Below are 25,964 nucleotides of genomic sequence, written 5' to 3'. Positions count from 1 at the left end.
GAGGGAGAGAGACACTCTATTCCCTGGCTGACTGCAGTGAAGAAGGTTACACAAACAGAGAGGTACTTACGTGGCCTCCCTCCCCCTCTCTCTCTCTCTCTCTCTCTCTCTCTATTTCACTCTCCATTTCTATTTCTCTCTCTCTCTCTCAGCAGAACAGGCAGTTGAGGGCCAGCAGAGACCCTTCAGAGATCAAACAACCTGCAGACGCTGCTGCAAGACAAGTTGAACCACACGTCGCCCAACTATGCGCGGTAATAGACGGCGCGAGCCATAGCTATGCAATGCTTACGTCACCTCATAGTGTAATGGTTACAGGTGCTGCACACACATGGGAGGGGTGTCCCGAACAGCCAGACAGATGGCGAGATAAGTCAGGTCATTTACAAGTGGAAGCATACACCCACACACAGATTCCTCAGATACACACACACACACACACACAGATTCCTCAGATACACACACACACACACACACACACACACACACACACAGATTCCTCAGATATATACACACACACACACACACACACACACACACACACACACACACGTGTCAGTGTTAAATCTCCATGCATGGGAGTTCCACCAAATATTTTTCAGGAAAGGTATTTTGAAAGCTTTTCAGGACATGTTAATTGAGGCTGAGAACCGTTCTCTGTAGGGATTTCTAACCACACAAACACAGGCACGGAAATATTAGATCTGGGTGAGATTTTCCTCAAAACATCCACATTACATTGAACTAGAGAGGTTGCAGTACAGGAGCTTCTCAGAGAATGCAAGAGGTATCTGAAGAGAGTGATTAATGATAACAAGTGAGATAATGGCAGAGCTTACATCAGCACACAAGCTCAGCTGTGAATGGACCTTTACACCAAAGCAATTAGACGCATGGTACTGTGGGTTATAGTATGACAATATAGGATTTTTTAAGGCACTGCATGAAGCAAAGTGAAACCATAACATTCCACAACACAAGCACTCAGGTCTATTTGACCTTTTATCTTTACAATTTTAGTAAACAGCTTTTCTGTATTTTTGAAAGATAACCCAGCACTTCCCCAATCTCTAAATATGAAAGGTTTGCAAATACAGCTTCTATAAAATTAATTTTCTCATTAAAAAAAACTACAGGACAATTTAGTTATGATGGAGGCCATCATGCTATTGGGCACTTTCAATGTTCTTGTATCCTTCCCCAGATCTGTGTCTTCGCACAACCCTGTCTCTCAGGTCTATGGACTATCGCCCTCGCGGCTTGGTTTTCACTCTGACATATACCATCAACTGTGAGACCTTTTATAGACAGACGTGTGCCCCTCCTAATAATGAATTAATTTAGGCACAGGTGGACTCCAATCAAGTTGTAGAAGCATCTCAAAGACTACTGATAGAAGCAAGATGCACCAGAGCTCAATTGCAAGCATCATAACAAAGGGTCTTTAGAAAACGAAAAGAAAAACTTATGTAAATAGAATATTTCAGTCTTTTATTTTTTACATTTAAGAGTTTTACATTTGAATTGAATCCATTTTAAGAGGAGTCTGAAAAATGTGGAAAAGGGTCTGAAAACTTTCCGGTTGCACTGTATATTGCCAGCGATCTGAGACTTCTCTCACTCACTGATTTCTACAGTGGTCATGGTGGAGTGATTTGCTTACACTGACTGTACATGGATAGTGTATCAATGGGCTTGAATGAGCTGTTTAAATACATTATGCTTATGTTATGTTGTTTAAAATTACATCTATATGTTATGTTTACAACCGAGCTGTGCTCACGGACATGCCATGTCCAGTATGCCTGCAGCAGGCCTCTCTGCCAGTGGAAACCAACTGCGGCCACACACACACACACACACTGAGACACACACACAAACACACATTAAATGTCATTAAAATGGTAAAAATGTGCATAATGCAGCTTTAAAGTCACTTCATACAATAGCACACACCAAAAAAAAAGTAACATCAATCCGTAATACACTTCAGACGACCATCACCATCTTTTCATCTTTGACTTCAGATAGCTGTAACTTTATGCCTAAAGCCACTGCAGTGTGAGTCATCACAAAACCATCCTGACAGTGACACCAAGACTATGACCAAGACTGAGCTAACAACCAAGCTGACACTCAAGCTGAAAGGCTCCGGCTCTCTGAAGTAAAGTGATGCTGTGAGTTTGGCTGCACTTTGATCTCTGCTCCATCAGGCTGTGATGGCGTATGGAACCATGGAATAATAATGACTCCTCCATTGGAGAGAGGGGAGGATAGAGAGAGAGAGAGGACAAAAAGAAAGAGAGAGAAAGTAGAAGCAAGATACTTTCAGACAGGGAAAACAAAACAACAGAGCAGAAGAGAGGTGAGTTATAATGGTGGGGGTTGGGGCCCAAGCAGGGACTCCTATTCCCACTCCTCATTTCATCCTTCAAAAATGCAGCGGTCTCTCTTCCTGTACCGCCTCTCGCACACAGGCTGTGTTCGCTCAGTGGAGCAGCAGGCATTGTGTGTGCACGGTCCCTTTGTGAGGGCGGACAATGGCCTCGGCCCTCTGAGCAGTAATCCTGTTCACCTGATCCACAGGTGTGAACAGCGCAAAGAAATGCTGTCACCTTAGACTGGACACACACACACACAGACCTGCGCGCGCACACACACACACACACACACACACACACACACACACACACACACACACACACACACACACACACACACACACACACACACACACACACACACACACACACACACACACACACACACACACACACACACACACACACACACACACACACACACACACACACACACACACACACACACACACACACACACAAGACCAGGTGTAAAATCTTGGCAGTCACGCTTTCAATTTCATGCCAGAAGACAAGGAAGCTGCTTTCAAGGCTGCTGTCACAGACATCCGTCAGCTGTTCCTAATGCAGACCCACATGCATGCACACATCTACATATTAACACACAGACAGACTCATATACACACAATGCACGCACTCACACTCACTATACACTCAACATGCTGAAAGTGAGCAACTGAGTCGAACCAATTGTCTGACACACATTTGAAGAATGTGTAATAAAAATAGCTAGAGTGTCCAGTGAGTTAAATCTGCATGTGTGCGAGCTATGTTAGTCTCGTGACTGCCTCAGGAGTGCAAATACACACACAGCTTGCTGAACTGAGAAGCTGAAAACGGCTAATGAAACACAATCATTAAAACATCTCAGCAAGTCTATTACCAAGTAAGAAGTGTGTGTGTGTGTGTAAAAGCATGTTCTGCAAGGTTCTATTTACTGAACAAATACAGACCTAAAGCAGGGCAGAGTGCAGTGTTCAATCACACACCGCTTCAACACACTCAGTTTCCTCAGAAAAAGACCTACATATTTTTGCAGGACAGTTCATCACCTCTCCTTTGTGTGTGTGTGCGTGCGTGTATGTGTGTGTGTGTGGATATATATAAATACGTGTGTGTGTGTGTGTGTGTGTGGATATATATAAATATGTGTGTGTGTGTGTGTGTGTGTGTGTGTGTGTGTGTGTGTGTGTAGTGGGGGGAAGGGCACTGTCCAACCCCTATCCAAACAGTACAATCTCAACTTGTGAACCTAACACAAGCACACATTCACACACACATCCACACGAGTACACTTAAGTACACCTTCATTTAAAAAAAAATAATAATAATAATAATGATAATAAATTCTGCAAGCTACAAAGTGTGAGTATTCTCACCATTTTGTCTGAGAAGGCTGAGAAATGTGAAATTTGAATCCCCTCCTTTCATGTGTCCTGTAGAGAGGTGATTCAACTGCACGCCTTTCGCCCACCTCCCAGACTAAGCAGAACCTAGAGCGCAAAATATTCAACAGTTCCCCGAGTAAAAAGGCTTCTGGAGACAAACAGTCTCAGGAAGAGCATTCAAATAAACAGCATTGTGATAAACACAATAGGCAAATTAGAATAGTAGATTTGAGAGGTTTGCTTAAATGTCAGCCTGAAATAACGGAGGTTTCAAATTGCCCATGCAGCAGAAGGCTGTTCTAGTGCCAAGCACAAATCCTTTCAGCTTTCACAGAGAGGAGCACAATGAATGCTGTACGCTTTCAGGGTATGTATGCTGAATCTGCTCAGCAGTGAAATATATTTAAAAAAAAAATCTTCTCCAAAAGGAAAAGAAAAACAGCCTGACTCAACCCTGCTCTTTTCCACAGAATGTGCTGTAACGAGTTTTAATTAAAAGCAATGTAGCAAGTCTTCAATTCCAATCTGATTTCTAAAATTAAGAATGAAAGTTAACTGCAAAGGCTCATAGACTGGTAAAATGTGTTATTCAAATCAGGAAAGTGTACATATGTGTATTACATAAAACATACAGTATGTGAGTGTGTGTGTGTGCGTGTGCGTGTGGTCATTCTGTTTGCAAAGGATGTGCCCGGGAACCCTACATAATTACTGACAATGTCCTAAAGGTGTTTGACTATGGACTTAAGTTATAGAACAAGTGGGAGTCGAGAGAGAGAAGAAGGGAGGAAGGGAGAGAGAGAGAGAGAGAGGTGGAGGTGGGGAGTGTAGGAGGACAAGCATAAGGGAGGTGAGGGCAAGAGATGACGAAGAGCCAGAGCAATAAGAGCAGAGTGAAGGGCTACTCTCCACCATTTTATACAGTCTTTTATACAGTCTATGCTCTCCACACCCTGATGTGATTTTACCCAGGAGTTTCTACATGCCCTACTCACAAACATTCCTGAGCACCTATGATGTGTGTGTGTGTGTGTGTGTGTGTGTGTGTGTGTGTGTGTGTGTGTGTGTGTGTGTGTGTGTATCTCAACATCTCTGTGAGTGTACACGTATGTGCACACACACACACACATATGTATCCATGCACTTTATAATGAAACTGATCATTCTTCCTATTTTGATTTGCACTACAACAGGTAAGACATAGTTTTATCACACACACACACACACACACTAAAAGCAGACACAGACATCTGGCACACACACACAAAAACATAACCCACACTAGCATCAGGGGTGTGTATACTTCAGTATGTTTCTGTATTTATATGGTAGATACACAGAACATTGCAATTCAGACCATCACCTAAATACACCTAAAATAGGAATGAGCCGGGTCAGAGTGCCGAGGTATACGTACAGAATCCTGATCAGAGGTTATGTGAGTCATAATGAATAAATCAATAGCAGACAAACGCAGCAACGAAGACATGAAGCTCCTTTCTTCTAGCTAGTTCTGTATCACTATGGCCGAACCTTCCAGTAATATAAATGTGACTAAGACACTCTCTTTAAAAACAGAAGGGAGGGTCAAGGGTATCTAAATTCAAATTAAGCGACATTTGAAACAAGCAAAATAAACATATTATTATTGCCTATGTTTAGTCTAATAGCATAGCCACCAGAGGAGGTCCTTTCATTTGAGTAATCCTTGAAACAACATCTCTCACCAAATGAATGTTTTGATGAAAGATTTTACTTCACGTTTCTTTGAAGGTCATTTGTAATCCCTTTTTTTCATTTTTCAAAAATGCCATTCTCCAGTCTCTGTGGGGTTTGTAGTAACTGCTGGCATAATGTATTTGATGACTGGTTGATTTCTGAGAAGCCAGTGTTTATTATATTAAATTCAAACAATTATTAATTTGGGATTTAGTTTAGTGTTGTTGATGGTTAGCATAGTTGTGCATAGCCTACTATGAGCTGAAAATTCGTTGGACGCCCCTGAGCTAAACCACAATGAAAGAGGAGGATAAGAATATATATTTGAACGTCCGTAAACAAAAACATCAATTAGCGTCTGACGACAAACCGACTCACACCACTGGAACAGTCAGCATTTATTAGTAGTATTCTTATTAGCACCTCCCAGTAGCTAGTTTGTATGGGAGAGAGAGAGAGAGAGAGAGAGAGAGAGAGAGAGAGAGAGAGAGAGAGAGAGAGAGAGAGAGAGAGAGAGAAAATGCACACCTCCCCTGTGAGTCAGTGGCTTTGAATAAAGGCACCTGCTAGGTAAGCCACTGTAAATCCTCCTCTCCCTCACACACAATGCAGGTCTCCCCACTGCTCAGTTCATGCAAATAGGCCTGACAGAGATACAGTAAGAGCTTAATCAGCCATGATGTGAGGCTGGCACGAACATCTGATATAACAGACCTCATATAGCAAAGTGGACATTTCCATGCTGTATTAATGCATGAGTGTATGTGTGCAACAGTGTGTGTGTGTGAGAGAGAGAGAGAGAAATAAAAATAATGACACAGAAAGAGATTTTCTTCTCATCTTTTAAATGACTATAGCTGTATTGTCATTGTCAGTACTCCATCACCATTGCACTCAAACATGCCAGCACGGTGCATCCCGGGAACGCACCCTTAGCTTGACTAAAGAAGAGGCCCTACGTTTATGTTTAAACATGGCCTGAGTGTGTGACAGTTGGAACAAGTGTATAAGTGTGTGTGTGTGTGTGTGGTCTTACCGCTGGCAAACACGGTGGTCCGCGGGGTGACGTCCAGCTCCACCGGTGGCCTGAAGGGGTAGCCCCCCCACGCTGACACACAGCACAGCCATAGCACAAGCAGCAGCAAAGCATCGTGGGTCGCCATTACTGGCAACCCTGTCCGCGAGGAGAGACGGGCAACAGAGGCCCCTCTTATACCAATCATACGCACACACTCTTACACAATAGAACACCACACACACACACACACACACTCACACACAAGAGTACAAGTCCACACTGGTTGGGAGGTTTTTCTGTTCTTCTGTGTACTGGCGTATCTACCTCATGGCTCCACTGCAGATATGATCTACAGAAAGAAAAAGCACAAACAAACACACACACACACACACACTCAGGGTCAGTCAGTGGCCTCCCTCTGTGGCCTACCCAAATTAGCATGAAAAAGGCAAACGCAGCTTTCAAACAGCTCAAGGTAATATAATGTGCTTTTGAATGGAGAAGTGAAGTGCAAGGTTTTGTATGCAATATCAGCGTCCCACTCCCAATCCTCCAGTATCCTCTACACAGGAGTCTTAAGAAGCAACCGATGGGTGCTGATGAGATTAGGACCTCTGCTGTGCCTGACACATGCACAAGTGTGTAAGTGTGTGCGCACACACACACACACACGCACGCATGCACACACAAACACACACACAAAAGTTAGCAAAAGCTCTTTCCATCACTCTCTCTAAAGTCTCGATCACACATACAGTATGAACACACATTGAAATACACACACACAAAAACTCACTGGCTCTCACTTTCTCTCTATCACTCACTTACAAACACTCGCTCTCCCTTTCTCTCTCACTGTGTCTCTCTCTCTCTCACACACACACACACCACACGCGCACACACACACACACACACACACACACACACACACAAAGATCAAAGTCTCTTGGTTGCTGCTGCACCATGTCAAATTACTCTGACCAATTTGGTGTCTAATCCTCTGCAGCCGCCAAGATCACTGCACTGAGTAAGAGGCCTGCAGGACGAGGTGAGACAAGAGGGTAGGAGCTGACTGGAGGAGGATGAACCCCTGAGAGTTCCAGGAGCTCTTCTCCTATGGCACTTACATTAGACCTACAGTGATTTCATACCCATTGAGGGAACAAAAAAAACTGCAGTCATTTTTGTTGACTGCACTGCAAGAACTGGCATACAAAGGTAGATTCAGAGTGTTTTTCATGTAAGTTTGTCAATGTGTGTCTTAACTCGATAAAGTATGATTGATAAGTAAATTAAAGGATAATGTGTCAGCATAAAAAGAACACATGTAAAAGACCAATGTGTGAATGTGTATGAGGGAGAGAGAGAGAAAGAGAGAGTTGGCAAGACAGAAGAATAGAAAGACAGAGAAATCACTGAGTCCTGTGGCTAGGTGAGGTGCTTCGGTCAAAAACACCAATGTTCATTAAGTTCTGTGAGTTATATTATGAATCACAACATTTTACACATGGAACAGTTAAATGTCAGCCTGAATGCACATAAATCATACTGACAAATCCCCACATTACTCCCGTCTGAAGTCCAAGTGTAAAACCAAAGTCATAATCAACAACCCATGGCAAACAAATCATCTTCATTTCTCAGTAATAATAACAGCCGTTACCTGTTTATCATAAACCACCCTGTGACCCACCTTTAACGACAGTTCAACACACCATACAACCACACCAATAACTACACAATGTCTCAATCACTCAGGCCACTGCACTGGCAGATAAGATAGCAACAGCTATGTGGCAATAATGCAAGGCACCATCCATCCCTATTGGTAAACACAGAGATCACTCATCAACACAGATACCTCTGAGCCACAAGGAAATTCCACTCAAAATGACGTGTCAAGGTATCTCTCTAACAACGAGGTAACTAGAACATCATTGGTTGGATTTCTGACTCATTCATGTCCTGCCAAGTCATCTTTCCTCTTCCGTGGGCTCCCAGGAGAGCCGACCACATGCAGTCCCTGTGGGAGAAAGAGTCAGACAGCCTCTGACCGAAGCACCTCACCTAGCCACAGGACTCAGTGATTTCTCTGTCCTTCTATCTTGCCAACTCTCTCTCTCTCTCTCTCTCTCTATCAGTTGTTCCTCTCCGTCTTTCTGCCTTGCTCTGCCCCACATCTTCTGTACATTCGTCCTCCTGTCTTATGTAAACAGTGTAATTTCCTCCCTGCCTCTCTAATATAAACACTCACACTCTCCCTCTCGTCTCTGTTAAACAAACGCGTGGACCAGAGGGAACACAGTTTCTTTTACCCTCGATCAGTCCCCACACAATTTAGTCACTCCCTCGAGCACACACGCAAACACACACACCTGCATAAATAAAAGAAGGGCTGCTTTCCATTACAAACACACACACACACACACACACACACACACACACACACACACACACACACACACATAAACAGGAACACACTGACGTACACCCAGACACTCACTCATTTTTCCATCTTTCACCCAAGACGTCGCATTAGGGTAAACGCTGGCAGAAGCTTTTCACTGCACACACTCACTTGCACCACAACTGTATTCCCCACTGACGCTATGACAACAGCCTGGATGGCACAGCTGCAGGGACACAGGGGATCATCACGGTGGAAAGCCAAGAAGCACAATCTCCTCTCCTCTGGTGGCCTCAGGAGATCTACACTTGAGAGCAGGACTGGCCTTCGCTTTCAACCTCCTACTCTCTCTGTCCCATTCATCAGGCTTCCCACTCCTCTCTCCACGTCTCTCCTTCTCAATCCTGGAACGGCCAGCTACTGAGCGAACATTGTGTGCCAGTGAGCCTCTAAATCCCATTAAGTCGACCGAAAGTCTGTCTCACAAATAAGCCAAGTTACCACCCGAGTTATCGAAAAAGATGAAGAAAAAAAAACGCCAAGCTAAATCAGGCTGTCTGACAAACACCTCACAAATACCTTGATAATGCACAAAGTAATCAATCTTATTTTTCCTTAAAACTTTGCCCTTATACGAGTCATTGCTTAAGTCTTGAGTCAACTGATTGCACTCATCACAGCTGACTCTATGGCTTCACCCAATAGGACTATGCTATACAAGACCAAATGAACAAACCAACCAAACCAAAGGGGCTTTATAATGATAAACCTGAAGGAGGCAGGACGTTTGTGTGTGTGTGTCACAACTTACGACTCCACTTCTCATGTATGTTCAACTAACATTCTTTCCCACTCCACTTATACCCCACCACATAAAGGTCAAAACTGCAGGCTGTCCCTCACAGAAGGGCAGCAGGGATCAATCTCTCAATCACCTTTTTGAAGGTTACCTTAGATTCATTGCATTCGTTCCTCAAACACTCCCACTCATCCACTTTCTCCCTGCTCACGTTACCTAAAGCTCATTTCCAATCGAATCACTGTCACATAGAGAGCCAGTGCTTTGAATCTGCTGTCAGGCAGGGTTGGCCCATGCATGGATAAAAATAAAACAGCTCATTGTGTGTGATGTCAATCCAGAGGTCTGACATCAAAGCAAATATCTCCCTTTCAGATTGGTATAGTGTCATTTTTTTTCTCAGGGTGATTAATATCGCCATGTACGCAGCTGGCAATGAAGACTTGAATAAAAACAAAAAAAAGAATCACAAAATACAAAAATAAAATCTCCACTTGCCATCTGTGACTATCACAACTTCCTCCACAAACAAAACCAGCCCACTGAATCTCACTCGCATCATGTCTCTTGACAGTATTGGATCAGGACTGTAGATAAAAGACCCCTGCCATAAATATTTGCCCAGTATTACAATTAGTTCTGCCTCTCACAGTTAATCCAGGAACATCACTGCTGTTTCAATAGCAGCTTTGAAGGGCGGAACCAGAACTGTACACTTGAGAGGGGATCACTGGATGCAATTGCGAATACAGTACATTGGAGACAAACTCAACAGTGGGTTTGTCAAACAGAATCTACTAACAAACACTGCTTTAGCCAGACAGTTTAGGGCAAACAAGAACTGATTGAGCCATTTGGCAGTCAACAAGATCTCTGTCTCACACACACATTTCTTTTGCACAAGCCATGTGAAGCAACCCTAGCTCTTGCTGTCTCTGTGCTCACTGAACAGTAGGGGAGTTGGCGCTGTTGTATGCAGCATCAGTGAATGACCTTAAGACTTCACACACTGAGAGACTGTGTGTGTCTAAGAGCAAGAAATATAATGCTAGAGAATGGGTATCCAGCTGACAGACCACAGAAAAAAAAAGAGCAGAAGTATTATCATACTGCCTTTGGGTACTGAATGGTGCCGAGAAGAACCCGTCAATCAAAGGTGTGAGTAGCCTAGTCATTTTTGCTGTCAGAAAATTATTGAAGGTTTTTTTTTTGTATCAAGCTATACTGCATTAATTGCATAACAATTACATTATAAGTTATAACTGCTCACATGGTAGATAATGCTCCTGGTGAGCTGTATTTGAGCCATTTCAAGCATTAGTGCACTGTGCTGTGCATATGACACAGATGTCATTGGCCTTCCACAGATACAAATAGGCTACTCATATTGTATTGCTTATATGCTATACAAAGTATTATTAGCACTGACATATTCAGACTATATTTAAAGAAATATGCTGTTCATGCTGTCAGCTGTATTCGCTTAAACAATATTAAAGAAAGTTATTAAGTTGCTCATTCAAGTCTCATTTCACAACTTTTTTTTTTAAATGCAAGGAATGCAAGGGTTTGGGCTGACCATGCAATGCACAAAGAAATTTTCCAAATTTGTTATGCCAAAGAAGTGAGCAAAGGATGATATTGCCTTGAGCTTAGAAAATAAAACACTGGAGAACTTATACCATTACCACCAGTTTATCAGGGAACTTCGATCATGAATCGGAGAAAAAAGAAAGGAGAACCTTGAGTTCTCTGATAATCTGTCAAGATATGAAACTACCAGCATTCAAAAACTCTGGATATGGAAAGACACAAACACAATATTTACTTACATAACCTGTTTTTTTTTATCAAGACCTTGCATTATTATCAAATACTCTGCAAAATGTTATCAGGGGGATTTTAATTTGCATTAAAGTGTGTATGTCAGGTTAAAATCTTTTTTTACAAATGAAAGGACATGAAGCAAGATAGTAGTGAGTAGTGATTTTTCTTGAAAAATCAACTTTAAATACAATAAAACAATATTTACAGTTATTTTTATAACTGAATTTATGACCATTCCAGGAAACATTCCAGACACAGATGACCTCATAAGAGGGAGTCCAGCAAAGTTAGTCAATTAAAACACATGGGATAAGGGATCATACAGTAGGTTTTTTTACACTGATGAGGCCAAAAACATGACTTCATTCCAGTATGTCATGCTAGAGTCTACTACCTGCCTGACATAAAAATATCCTGATACATTTTTTCTTTACTGGCAACCATTATTGATCTTAAAATGTGATGAAGAGGATATGGGTAGGTAGCAATGCTTGAAAATGCCAGTTGTGTCACTTGCCATCACATATAGGCCATTATATAGCCTAAACTAAGTAAAATCAGTAAGCAACTCATTAGTCTGTGTTCAGCCAACCATGGGCATATATGCTTTTCTTTAGAGACCTGACTATAAAACCATCAGTGTATATGTGCTACCCCACATTTGCTCTTTATATATACATCTGCTTATCAACTAATGTTAGCTATAGACAGACTATTAATTTGCTTACTGATTCTACTTAACTTGTTGTATATGAAAGCCTATGTGATGGCAAATGACACAACTGCCATTTTGAAGCCATAGTGATACTAATAGTGATCCGATCCTACTCACACCCCTAATCAATTTCTCACTGATGATTTGAATGGCCATGATTTACCTAAATTGTGTAGCCTATTCGTCTTTACTTTGTCCCTACCAGTCAGGCTCATGCTTATGAACCACTGGTACGTCATAGAGGACATTTTTGGCCTTATCAGTGTAAAAGAAAATGCAGTTTAAACCCAGTCTCCCCTATGCTCAATTTTGCTGGACTCCCTCTTATGAGGTCATCACTGTGTCTGGAATGTTCATAAATTCAGTTATACAAATAACTAAATATTGTTCTATTGTATTTAAAGTTGATTTTTCAAGAAAAATCACTACTCACTACTATCTTGCTTCATGTCCCTTCATTTGTACATTTTTTTTTTTTAACCTGACATACACACTTTAAGTGAAATAGACTACCTGCATAATGGCACCTGAGAGATGAAGGATCAGTTAAGTCACAGTAGACAAATAAACTGAGGACATTTTGCATGACAAAAAAAATAACCAATCCCATGTTCATATTTGCCTTGAGAGATCAAAACAATTAGTAAGTCTCTTAAAATTGCATTGCATTTTCAAAAGCATTTTTAAAGCCTTAGCCTAATGATTAACAAGTTATTAGGAAATTATTAACCAGTGCAAGTGTCTTGGGCTGTTAAACGAAGTTCATTGCGAATTTAGAGTTAATGTTTTCATTCACCTGCAAAACTTATAGGCTAGTTAAGGTCTAAAAAGTATGACTTCATTAGAATAACTTGACCTATAATTTGCCTTTGCTTCAAACATCGACTAAAATGTCATAATAGTTGAGATATTTACCAGTGGTTTCCCGTTTTAACGCATGTTCCTTCCAGTGAAAACAAGTGGGGTTGAAGTAGGCGCACGACTCATGGCAGAGTTGAATAATCACGATCCGACCCCAGCAACACAGCACCGAAAGGAAACTGATCAAATCACGCACCTTACACATGTGAAGCACTTAGTCCACCTATCCGGCAACATACACTTTGCATAGCCTCATCCGCTCTGTCAGTAACGTGAGATGACACTAGTGAGGAGGTAGGCTAAGAATTTTCTGTTGGGGTAGCCTATGGTAAACACGCCCACAACCGGCATACTCAATAGAGCCGGTGGCACACTCACCTCATTGGTCGTATATGCTATACTAGCGTCAGATTGTGAAATCACGCATGTATTTCAACGCCAATTTTTTAAAATTCAGGGATCATTATGAAACTCCAAAAAACATATAATTTGACTTCCATTCTCTTCCATTCCATTCATATAATTCGACTTTCATCTTGAACACTGAAATAGTTATTCATGTCCACCTGAAGTTCACCAAGGCGTTTTTATACTGCTGCAAAACAAAAGTTAGAGGGGTAGCGTTAGCGTTACGCCGACAATGCAAGGCAGGAGAGCAGTAGCCTACACCATTTATCCATATAGCTATTACATCAAAATAATTTCATCATCCTCTCAATGCGGCTAATGGAATATTGATGAGTGCATTAGCCTACATGTTTTCACCATCGAAATAACTGAGATGGCAATAATTATCAGCGATACAGAACTGTCGGAAGTGCACTATTGAGTTTCATTGCGCTTTTGGTGAAGTGTAATTCTTGTGTGTATTCGATGCCCCCTCCTGGTGTTAACTAAGCACCTCTTTCACAGACCACGGATATTGTCTGAATTTAACTGCAGAAAAGATTACATTCAGGTAAGGAATACAATAAACAATGTATATCCTACTTTATTTTGTAAAAGGCAAAATGTCACTCATTACATTTAAACAAAGAATGTGAACTATTTAAGTATAGGCTACCCCTCTTACAATAAAGAAAAAACGAAATATGTACACATTATTGCTGTTGTTTTCATACATTATAAAGTCAAATACAAACGGCCTCTAACACTAATGAACCAATTGTTTAAAAAGTCACATTTATTTTTTTTCTCGTTACCCTTTTTTTTTTTTTTTAAATGCCAAGAGAAGGTTGTACATCTTAGATTTCTTTTAAACGTGCAGCCTTAAATGCACCAACAACCAACCAAGGAGGTTTCATATAATATCAGGAAGTCCAGTGGCCATATTATGGTCTGCATCTGTCCCACAGCATCCAGAGTACCACAATATAGAACTACACCAACAGCACACTGATCATTCTCTTTGGGGACATTCACACTGCAGTACAAACAGTACCAAAAACAAGCGCTGTGGTAGCGTTCACTGAGCCAAGGCAGTGAATTAGCTTTTTGTACAGAGGTGTAAATTATGATTCGGAGGGCACAGTGATCCTTTCTCTGCGGCTTTCCAACAAAGCAGCCTGTGTTTCCACTTGAATCATCCAGTAAGTGAAAATACACGAAAGGGAGCTGGCAAAATATATATATATTAATATATGGCACTCTGAAGGACAGGTACATTGTAATGAACATTTAACAGAAACAAACAAGATTTCTCTCAATCCAGGTTTGGAAGTATTCTATTATCTATTTTGGAATGTAAGATGGGCTTTATGAATTCTGAGTTAATCTTATGGCATTTTTTTGGTTTCTTAGTCTAAGTTTTCCATCACCTGTGGAGTTTTAAAAGCTAAATAGTGCATTTCTTTGTCAAGTATATTTGTAAGTGAATTACTAAAAAAAGATCAAAACAACTAGACCGCACATGTGCAAACGTAAATGTCCTGTCGCAGATGCTGTGACTGTTCCCATGAGCACTTAAACCAACTAACATGACCTCTGACCAACTCCCCAGAGAAATGGAGGAGAGGTTTCCCTGAGCTTATTGTGCTAGTCAACACACACACACACACACACACACACACACACACACACACACACACACACACACACACACACACACACACACACACACACACACACACACACACACACACACACACACACACACACAACTTCCGTCCGACCATGGGTTTTAGGTGAGAGAGCACGCCCCTCGCATCTCCCCAGACCCTTGGTGTGTGTGTTTGTCCGTCACCTGATCCTTATCCACCTCAACATCCAATACATTTTCTCCAGATTCCAGCCCCGGCTTGCCTTCCCCCACAGATCTTTCCCCTTCCCCCGTTTCCACCTCAGCCATTGGCTCCTCTTTATCAGGCCCGATCTCTTTCGGAGACTCTGTCTCGGTCTCCTTAATTTCCATCTCCTCCGCCTTTACTCCTTCTCTACTGCTTGTGGCCTGCTCTCCTGCCTCAATCCTGTCCTCCATCGCTTGCTCCTGCTCCTCAGGCACCTCAACTTCCATCTCCATCTCTGCCTCCTCCTCTAGATGCCCCTCTGTGCTAGTTGACTTCTCCATGACAGACAACTTGTCGTCCTCCGCTCGTGTCTCCTTTGCAGGCAGTCTGTCCTCTCTTGTTGACTCTTCCTCCATGGCGAGCTCCTCACCCTCCTTCAGTGGCAGCTCCCCCCTCTTCTCTGGCTCCTCATTTCCTTGTACTGGCGACCCCTCCCCTTCTGTTGGCTGCACCTCCACCTTGTCCAGCCCTTCCTCACTTTCCAGTCTCTCCTTCTTGTCCCCCCCTGTTGGATGACCCTCTGCCTTGTCTGGCTCCTGTTTTGACAGACCTGTCTCCCTATCTGCCTCCTCCACTTTCTCCTCCTCTTGCTGTTCCTCCATCATGGTCTCATCCTCAATCATGGTCTCATCTCCTGAGCTCTCGTCTCCCATCTCCTCCTCCCCTGGGGCCTCAGGCTCCTCCAGGGCCACATTTTCCTTTGGCTCTTGGGCCACATTCTCCTTGCCCTTCTGCTGCTCCTGCTGCACCTCCTCAGGCAGCTGTGGGCTTCTCTGCTCCTGTTGCACCTCCTCTTGCAGTTGAGGTCTTCTCTGCTTCTGTTGCACCTCCTCTTGCAGCTGAGGTCTTCTCAAGTCCTGTTGCACCTCCTCAGGCAGCTGAGGTCTTCTCTGCTCCTGTTGCTCGTCCTGGCTGCTGCTCAGTGCATCCTCAGATAGAGGCTCCCAGAAGTCATACAGCTTCCCCTGGAGAAGGAGAAATAAAAATATTACATTATAAGCTGCACTGCAAGATGATCTATAGCAACAAGTCATTCTTTGACAATAGAAAACTAATGAAACCGTGCAATGTCCTCTTTCCAAGGGTTAACTGATTTATTCATTTATTATTTCTATGGCAACAAGCAGTGTTTTGACAATAGAAAACTTATGAAACCTTGTGATATCCTCTTTCCAAGGATTCATTTATTAATTCCTTATTTCATTACCTGCGCAGGCCGTGTTCTCTGCAGTAGAACCTGCCACCTTGTGTATATTCTCGCAACATAGTCCTTCACCTACAACACAAAGTAAGTGCAGACAGTTATTCAGACTGGTCAGTTGCTTTTGCAGTACAGCACACTGCAAAGCACTGGGAAAGCGTTATCCATCTCAGGTATTGACAACCACCCTACCTTGCTCCTGTAAAGACACTTCTCACTCTCACGGATGTCACACTTCACATGTTTCTCCAGTTGTGCTGACAGAAGTTTCAGCTGGTTCTGCAAGGAGAAACAGGAAGCCTGGGTTAGTCCCTCCAAACACTTTCCGACAGACTCACTCTTTGTCCATCTGTCTCTTTCATACAATCGCTGAACACAACCGATATACACTCGTACTGAATAAACATCTCTTCAGAGTGAATGAACCTCTCTTTTTGAACCAAGAGGGAAGCAAACCATATATGGTCTACTCCTTTGTGCTAGGGTAGGACAACAAGCCTTCATTATTTAGGACTTAGAGCAAGCCAAGTGGGTCCGGTCCACTGTCACAAAGGGTTGCCCTGTTTTTTTCAAACTGTTCCACCACGCCAGGCTACAGACTCGTGACTGAAAACAACAGTGTATATGGCGGCAAGAGAGAATCACATCAACAACAGTGAATGGTGGAACACACAATAAGAGCAATGGACTAACAGTAGTAAATCCAATACAACGTCACACAAAGGCGTGTGAGTCTGAACCGCCATTTATTTTAATTTAATTTTTTGGGGCTTTTTATGCCTTTTTTTAATGAGACAGGATAGTGGAGAATGACAGGAAGTGAGTGGGAGAGAGTCGGGGTGGGATCCGGAAAAGGACCACGGGGCGGGAATCAAACCCGGGTCGCCAGCATACAGTGCAGGCCATTTAAAACACATTTAACCGCCATTTAAAACACGCTGTTGTTCTGTGGTCTATCATTAAGAAAACACATACAGGAAAAACTGGTAAATGCATGAATAAACAAAACAAAAAAAACTGAAAGCCATTAATGCAAATAAACCTACCTTCTGGTCTGGGTGCAAAAACTCGTAATTGGAAGCTTCGTTGGTCAAATCCAAGAGGCTATAGCAGAGATAATAAGCCTGCAAAAAGTTACAATGCAATATGTTAATACTTAATCATTTCATTATTGAAATCCATTTAATTCACAAAGGTTTTTCAGCTAAACCCCGGATGAGAGTACCGATTAGCCATCTACATGTTGATTTGTAGGTTTGTAGATATCGCCTCCCTGTGGTCACACATTTTATCATGTGTTGCATTTTTTATTTATGCAATTCAAGAAAACACAAAACTTTTGCACACATCTTCTGCACAGGTGAAAACCTGAAGTTGACAGTCATGGAACTTATGGAGACTCATGCAATTAAATAATCTTTGCAAGAAAAACACAAGTTCCACAATTTATGTAATTACAGACTAAGTGCACAAAATGCTCTCTGTGCGCTGGTTTGTTTCCAGTGAAACCAGGTGTGTTTGAACCTGTCACTATTCTTAACGTAATTAGTGTGTACACAAACCTGGTTGGGTGTTGCACTAGGGAATCCGCACGTTATGATAAAGAAGGATTTATGCATGTGTTAAAATTTTTATTATTGGGCACACAAGACATTCAGTGTTGGAGTAAAGATGTAAGGAGCAGAATATAACAGAAGATGTTGTTACAACACAGTGAACGATCCACCGGAAATACATGAGTGTACAGGAAAAGCCTTTCGTACACATAGTCTTTTATAAGTACCGGTTAGAGATGCACCGATATGGAATTTTAGGGCCGATAACGATACGATAACCGATAATATTACTCTTGAAAAAAAATTGTGAAAAGTGATTTGGGGAAAGCATTTAATAAGCATAATTTTATTGCAGTAATTTTACCTACCACCAAATGATGGACAGAACTCATAATAGTCCTCAATAGTACCGCAGTCAACAACATAACAGTAGCCTAGCCCTACAGTATGTGTGGCTCCTTTAAGTGAACCTGACGTCAGTGAATTGCGAGTGAGTGGCTAGAGAGTTTGAATCGTTTTCATTTAGGACTAAACGCTCATAAATGGCTCAGCTTGGAATAAGCTACAGTATAGCGACCAAATCAGAGTTTTTGAGGGAAGCTTAGGTTTAGTTTCAACTGCGGGTAACTGAATAAAGCTGCAACTCCTCAGACTGTATCTTAGGTCCGTCTACTCTGTTGCGCACAACCTGCTGCAGCAGAAATGAAAGGAGTTAGCCCCGAAGGTTTTAATAACTTATTATGATGACCTGTCTGGAACTGAAGCACGAATGGTTAGCATATTTCTAGGTAATAATACAAAACCCAAGCTAAAGTAATGCAAATATAATACTAAAACACAACTTAGACCTATGCCTACTTATGTACTCGTCCCACTAACGAGTTTGTTTACGACCAGTGCGGTAAAGTGCAAACACATCAGCACAAGACGGCTCTAGATAGGGCTGAGCTCCGCTCTGTTAAGGTTAAATGGCGGATCATTCACAAGAGGATTTTGAGATGCACAGATTCCCAAATGAACGCATATCCACAGATTTTGTTAGAGTGGTGAAATACATTCACACCGCTGACATTATATTGAGGAAAAAGTATAGCCAACCAAGCTCAAGTAGCTCAGTGTAGCCAGACGGACCTTACGTAGGCCTAAATTAGGACTTAAAAAAAAATATCGGCGCAAATTATCGGCCCGATAATAATATTTTCATTTTTTCACTTATCGGATAATAATATATCGGCCGCTGATATATCGTGCATCCCTAGTACCGGTATATATGTTTTTTTCCTGTTCATGACGCATTTTTTGACTGATGCGACTTATACCCCGGAGCGACTTATAGTCCGGAAAATACGGTAACTACCAGGTTAAATGTAATGCCTAATTAGAAACGGAGTGGTACAACAATAAAGTGCATTGAAAACCAATCCCTGCCTTTAAACCTTTGCTCACCTGCTGGTCCAGCATGGCCTCGTCCTGATTCAGGTCCGGCCTCTTAGCCATTTGCTTCTTCTTCAGTCGAGATGGGGTCATGTGCGGCACGTACCGGCGAAGCTCAGACAGCTGTAGACACACACACAAGCACACACACAAGATTTTAATCTATTCTCAACACATACACATGATAATCTAATTGGTAAAGTGCAGAAAATTATTGTTGGTAGATGATTAAGTAAGGGATAATGTATAGAACGCCGGTCATTATCGGAAAATAGGTCCTGACAGGGCAAACAGGACGGAGGGGTCTTGCTTCTTCCTGAAGGGACTTATTTTCTGATAATGACTGGCGTTCTATTATCCCGCTTATTACACAGCTACTTGCCAAAAATAAAAAATAAACTCCACATGGTATGACTCTTTACATTGAATTGTTGTCGACCGTTTCGTCGTGGCTTTTGCTGAGAAACAAATAGTTTGCAACACACGCTGAACTTGAAACAAAAATTCTTTAGAACAAAGCTGATCAACCGTCTGCTTTCACTTTTGAATAAGGTTCCCATGCAAGGAGTGACCGGACTTATAGCGGAGTGATATGAAAGACTTAAATCAGAAGCACAAAACCCGTTGCCATTGACAGCGGTAATTATATGTTTCAGCGGGAAGGGACTTATTTTCCCAGTAATGACCGGCGTTCTATACATTATCCGGCTTATTACACGGCTACTTGCCAAAACGAAATAATAAACTCCCCACAATATGACTTTAGCCTACATAGCCTAGCCTATTTGTTACCGTTCATCGTGGCATTTGCTGAGAAACAAATAGTTCGCATCAACACACGCTGAATTTGAATCAAACATTCTTTAGAACACAGCTGATCAACCGTTTGCTTTCACTTTTGAATGAAGTTCCAGTCCTTGCGTAGTGATGTGAAAGATGTATCAGAAGCACAAAACCCGTTGCCATTGACAGCGGTAATTATATGTTTGTAGCGGTAATTACATGAAAATATTTTACCGTAGAACTTTGGGAAATCCCATTCAAGCCAATGGAGCATTCTACTTGTCTTGTGAAGAGCTGTGTAATAAGAGGATATATTATAACGCAATGCTCTTATTCCAGTACCTTGAACTCAGTGCTGGTAGGCTTGTACGTGCACCTGTGGTTGATCAGTTTAGAGATGATGGATAAGCTGAGGTGTCTCCTGAGTTGCCTGTGAATTCCAAAGCAAACAATGCACGGCAGTTAAAAATAGGAACAACGACACAAAGCATGTTGTGACAAGCAGACCCAGAAGATAACACGCTAGCACCATAGAGAATTTTACTGCTGATTAGTGGGCTTAATGCTGGCGCTGTGTTTATTGGTCTTATGTCTTATTTTAGTGTGTGTGTGTCTGTGTGTGTGTATCTGCGTTCACGATTATAGAAAGTGTATCCTTCAGCATGTGTAACCATATTTTGTCTGATTCTTCAGTGAGAGTTCTGAGTGTGTGTTAATCCATATGTGCAGGTGAAAGTGTGTGCCTAGCATGTGCCAAGTCACCTCCCCCGGTTGTTGGGAGGCAGTAGCTGCACCAGGCGTCTCAAGTTGTGGTGATCATCGGTCAAGTCCGTCAAAGCCCGGCACACCAGAGGCATCTGGAAAAAGTGGGGGGGAAGTTGCAAATCATGCAACACGTTCACGGGCATTGAACTGAGGTGGTAAAAAATGACTAGCAGACCCACATGACCGTATGTTCGTATGTAAAATCTGTGGGAAATTAACAGTGAGTGGAATAATTCTATTATGGACACCTTGTCGGGCATTATCCCTTACATATACAGTACCCTCCAGAATTATTGGCACCCCATGCTAAAGTTGACTAAAATCTGGTATAAAAATAATCTGTTGGTGATTTATTGTAATGTCACAATGAAAACAAATAGGAAAAATCCAACCTTGAAGGGAAGCCTTTTTGAGAAAAAGGAAAATATCATAAAGAAATAAATATTTTTTAACAAAAACACATTGCTCACAATACCTTCTTAAGCCTCCCTTTTCCAATAAAACAGCTTGTAATATTCACCTATGACCCCATAGAGCTGGAGAATACAAAGCAAGAGATTTAAGACTGTTGGTCTTTACAAAAATCTCCCCAGATCGTCCAGATTCCTAGGTCCACACTTGTGTATTCTCCTCTTTGACTCACCCCACTGTTTTTTCTATGGAGTTTAAATCAGGGGACTGAGATGGCAATGGCCGAAGCTTGATTTTGCATTCAGTAAACCATTTTTGTTTTGATTTGGACGTTTGTTGTGGTTCATTGACCTGATGAATGATCCAATCATGACCAACGTTTAGTATCTTGGCAGAGATTGACAGATTTCACTTTGATTTGCAGAGATTGACAGTGAGGTCACTTTTGAAGATTGTTTGGGGGACTTGGTGACCCCAAGATGATACCTTTGTCTGTAACTCTTCAATAGTGATCCTTATGGAATTTTTTGCCTATATTACCATCCTCCATACTGTACGTGGGGGCGAGATAACCATGGGTCTTTGTCCAAGCATGTTTGTTACATTTCCAGTTGATTAGAACCTTTTAATCATTGTTTTAACTGTAAATATAGGCATTTTCACCAAAGTACCTAGTTTGTATAGACATTCACTGACTTACAAACACACTTTCTTTTTATTTAAATTTAGTGTATTCTCCTGTCCTTCTGATGTTGAAAATGACAAGAGTGTCTCTGTGTCACTTTATTTTCATACCTTAGTGAAAAACAAAGTAATGAACTACCTCTGAAAGTTCACAGACACTCTCATTAACTTAACAAAGTTGAAATTAGATAGGGAAATGCTTCTGTTTTGTATGTAAGATTTTCTAGGGGTGCCAATAATTGTGAGCAACGTGTTTTCGTTAAAAATATTTATTTATTTGAGATTTTATTTTTTCTCAGAATAAATTTTCTTCCTTTCAAGGGTGGATTATTCCTTGTTGTTTTCATTGTGAGAGTACAATGAATCATCAAAAGATTATTTTTATGCCTGTTTTTAGTCAACATTACCAAAGGTGCCAATAATTTTGGAGGGTACTGTATGTGTATATATATATATATATATATATATATATATATATATATATATATATATATATATATATATATATTATTTTATTTCACTATACTTCCAATGTTGTCATTGTGTGATTTGCCCACTAGAGGTGTACAGCGCACTACAACTTTGGCAAAACGCTTGGTGGTTCATAGACTATCTACCTCAGCTTGCCACTACACCAAACAAGTCTGATCTGTCTTCAGGGTGATAATTTTCATATGAAATTAATCACTTAAATTTCCAAGGCATTGATACTAAATCTTCGTCACCATTGTCTATCACATGATCACACCCAAAGCAAAAGGGGGAAAAATGATAACCATCGTTCAAAATGTAATTTTTTCCAAACAGTTGACTGGGGCTAATTTCATTAGCTGTCTGCTCTGAGGGCTCTATGTGCTGGCCATAAGCAAACTCTGGTCAATAGAACTGAGTGCAATGCAATATTCACTTTGAAGGATATTTAATAAGCAAGATATTTACAGCCAGTGTCTACCATAACATTGTCCTCTAGGAGTAAAATTTGCAGATGACATTAAATGGCAACATTACATTAAAAAGTACGCTTTATGTTTATTCCTGATTGAGAATAGCCCCCCCGTTATGAATTTAACTTTAATTTCAGTGCACTTTGACCGTAGTCGCTTTTATGGTAGAAATACTGCCTTACTGAGTACTGGTATCCGCAAGAACACAAACGTAAGCAAATTTTACTCAATCTCAATCACTACTACTACTACACTGTACATCGATACGGTCCTCAGTTAAGATTCCAAGACGAGACAAGCTGTACATCACTGTAATGACCGATCACGCAATTCATTTCCTTATTTTGTTGTTCACGTTAGTCATATCCTGCTCATCATGTGAAAGCAAAACCCACACAAATATCCATTCAGTAAGACTGGTGCAGTACAGCTGTGCACAAGCTCTTTCAGCTGAGCAGTCATCTCCAGATTTCTATATAAATTTGACCCATTTAACTTCACTTACAAGATGAAAACACCTCACACATAAAAGACTATTTTGTGTACTGAAGCATAGAGCCGGTTTCTCTAATTTAGTGTACAGCCCTCAAATTTTTACACACCTACTTATATATGTTTATTTTTTCTTTCTTTTCACTGTATCAAAACTCTGTAATAACACACATTGGATTGTAAAGTAAGTAAAAAAGTGTTTAGATTCTTCAAAGCAGCCAACACTAGGCATTTTCTCTTCCACTTTACATTACATTACATTACATTTGGCTGACACATTTTTAACCAAAGCAACTAACAGCATGGTAAACAGTTTACGTTTTAAAGCAATTCTCAACAATTTTGGGACAATTTAAAAACGGTAGAGTACAGTAAGAATAAGTGCATCAGTGAGTGCTGTTTTTAACAGTTACGTGTCAGTTCAAGACGACTGGTAAGTGCTAGGATCAGCAAGACTTTGTAAGTGGTGCTATAAGAGGACATGTTCTCTAAAGAGCTGGGTCTTCAGGAGTTTTTTTAAAATGGAGAGGAATGTCCCTGCCCTTGTAGGAAGTGTGTTCCACCAACGAGGAACAAAAGAATGAGAAAAGTTTGGATTGGCCTGAGTGTACCGGTGGTAGAGCTAGACGTCGTTCGTTCTGTTGGACATTTGGAATGGCTTTCCAACAGTCCTGTTGGGCATGTTTTTTGCTGTTTTAAAGAGCCCAAAATACAAAAAAAAAATTTCTTTGTTTACACCGCTTTTTTGGTTACTACACAATGTGTGTTATTCCAGAGTTTTGGCCTTCGGTTTTGTTTTATGTTGTAAAAAAAACAGGCAAAAGAAAAAAAAAACCATAAATGATGACGATTTAACTATTAATTATTATTAACCACTAAAATTCTTTCGCAATTTCCAACGCAAACACAGACAGAACTGAAGCAACCTGCCGAGGCTCATCTACAAACAATTTCACACGGAGGATAGAAACATGTAAGAACACAAGCCCCCCAATAGGAAACCATCGGCTCCAAGTTTCAGCCAGTTCTCTTCCACAGAATCTTTTGTTGACAGTCAAACAAAACAAAAATCAGTATCACAGGTGGTATTTAGGAAAATCCCCATTATTCTTTAAGTCTCAAAACCAGAAAGAAATTTGGAACTTTACTTTTTATTTTTATTTTTGACAAATATAACATGAGGTATCAATCCCCTCCCCGCCAAGTGCAAAGTATTATTTGTGATCAACCTTATGCTTACAGATTGTGTACGGTTTTCACTTTGGTGATGTGTGTCCCCTACTGAACTGTGTGTGTGTGTGTGTGTGTGTGTGTGTGTGTGTGTGTGTGTGTGTGTGTACCTGTGTGTCCCAGTCGGTGATGTTGTTGATAAGGTGGAGCATGAGGTTGGACAGGTTGGCAGTGGGCAGCAACTGCAGGTGTGTGTCCAGGCTGAGCCGACAAACCAGCGCCAGCAGCAGCACCAGCTCACGGTCCAAGTAGGCCCGCGGACACAGCGCCGCACACACACTCAGATACTGCAGGGAGACCAAACCCAGAGGGACACGGGTTCATGGATGGCAAGTAAGTTTGAGGTACGTGTCAAACAGAGCATGTTGCAAAAACGCCATCTCAGAATATGACTACAGCACAGGGGAAGATATCTCAGATTAATATGAAATCTAGTCCTACATCTGATTCATCTATTTATCTACGGAAAGGATTATAAGACATTCATCTAGTTATCTGGAAAAGAATTGCACAAAGAAATGTGACATAACCATCATATAACTGCCACCTACACATGGAAAACACTTACTCAGAACAAAAAGAAAAGAATAATACAGAGATTAATTTCTTGAGAATATAGTGATAGTCAGAGATGGAATGAAGCTGCATGTGCAGTCAAGGTGGTGATGCAATCACCGAGAGCCCCACCTTGATCACATTGTCGAAGTTGTGTTCTGGAAAAGTGGCGTGTTCATTCCAACTCGACACGCCCTCAGGGCCAATCACAGCGCTCCCACTGATGACACAAACAGAAAAACAAGCCGCCGTCAGCCCTAACAGGACTGTGACTCACCGCCCACCTACAACATGCCTGCAGACCAACGCTGTGGTGACTAAAACCTCACAAAACCCACTTCATGTGAATGTATGCCTCATTGACAATTTCATTTCTCAACCAAGACCTAATTATGGGATTAAGCTTTGTCAATTTCAAGTGCCAAAACTGCATCATGCTGCAGAAATTCTCACAATTAACATTATCCTCTGAAAGAATTAACATTATCCTCTGAAAGAATCAAAATCAC

The 25,964-nt window shown here is 41.4% G+C and overlaps 2 protein-coding genes across 7 annotated transcripts in view; both read right to left on the bottom strand.

Annotated features, from left to right (window-relative positions):
* The window catches only part of sema4ga (sema domain, immunoglobulin domain (Ig), transmembrane domain (TM) and short cytoplasmic domain, (semaphorin) 4Ga), a 37,360-nt gene extending 23,829 nt beyond the window's left edge, over positions 1-13,531 (bottom strand). Inside the window, exons 1-2 of the mRNA XM_076285710.1 lie at positions 13,170-13,531; positions 6,525-6,855 (exon numbers count right to left, since the gene is read on the bottom strand). Of these exons, the coding sequence (XP_076141825.1) occupies positions 6,525-6,711 (187 nt within the window). The 5' untranslated portion in view covers positions 6,712-6,855; positions 13,170-13,531. The remainder of the gene's footprint in view (positions 1-6,524; positions 6,856-13,169) is intronic.
* Positions 13,532-14,088: 557 nt separating this feature from the next.
* The window catches only part of slf2 (SMC5/6 complex localization factor 2), a 42,891-nt gene continuing 31,015 nt past the window's right edge, over positions 14,089-25,964 (bottom strand). For all 6 annotated transcript variants that reach the window (XM_076285704.1, XM_076285705.1, XM_076285707.1 and 3 more), the window contains 9 exons: positions 25,588-25,675; positions 25,011-25,187; positions 21,137-21,231; positions 20,717-20,804; positions 19,604-19,714; positions 17,648-17,725; positions 16,794-16,880; positions 16,608-16,676; positions 14,089-16,365 (listed from right to left, as the gene is read on the bottom strand). In XM_076285704.1, the coding sequence (XP_076141819.1) occupies positions 15,295-16,365; positions 16,608-16,676; positions 16,794-16,880; positions 17,648-17,725; positions 19,604-19,714; positions 20,717-20,804; positions 21,137-21,231; positions 25,011-25,187; positions 25,588-25,675 (1,864 nt within the window). In that variant the 3' untranslated portion in view covers positions 14,089-15,294. The remainder of the gene's footprint in view (positions 16,366-16,607; positions 16,677-16,793; positions 16,881-17,647; positions 17,726-19,603; positions 19,715-20,716; positions 20,805-21,136; positions 21,232-25,010; positions 25,188-25,587; positions 25,676-25,964) is intronic.

Source organism: Alosa pseudoharengus, unplaced genomic scaffold, assembly GCF_046254945.1.
Source record: "Alosa pseudoharengus isolate Yale_2024_CS ecotype anadromous, Long Island Sound unplaced genomic scaffold, YU_APseudo_1.1 YU_APseudo_1.1_scf_15, whole genome shotgun sequence".
Taxonomy (NCBI): Eukaryota; Metazoa; Chordata; class Actinopteri; order Clupeiformes; family Clupeidae; genus Alosa; species Alosa pseudoharengus.
This window is presented reverse-complemented; position numbering and strand designations above follow the sequence as displayed.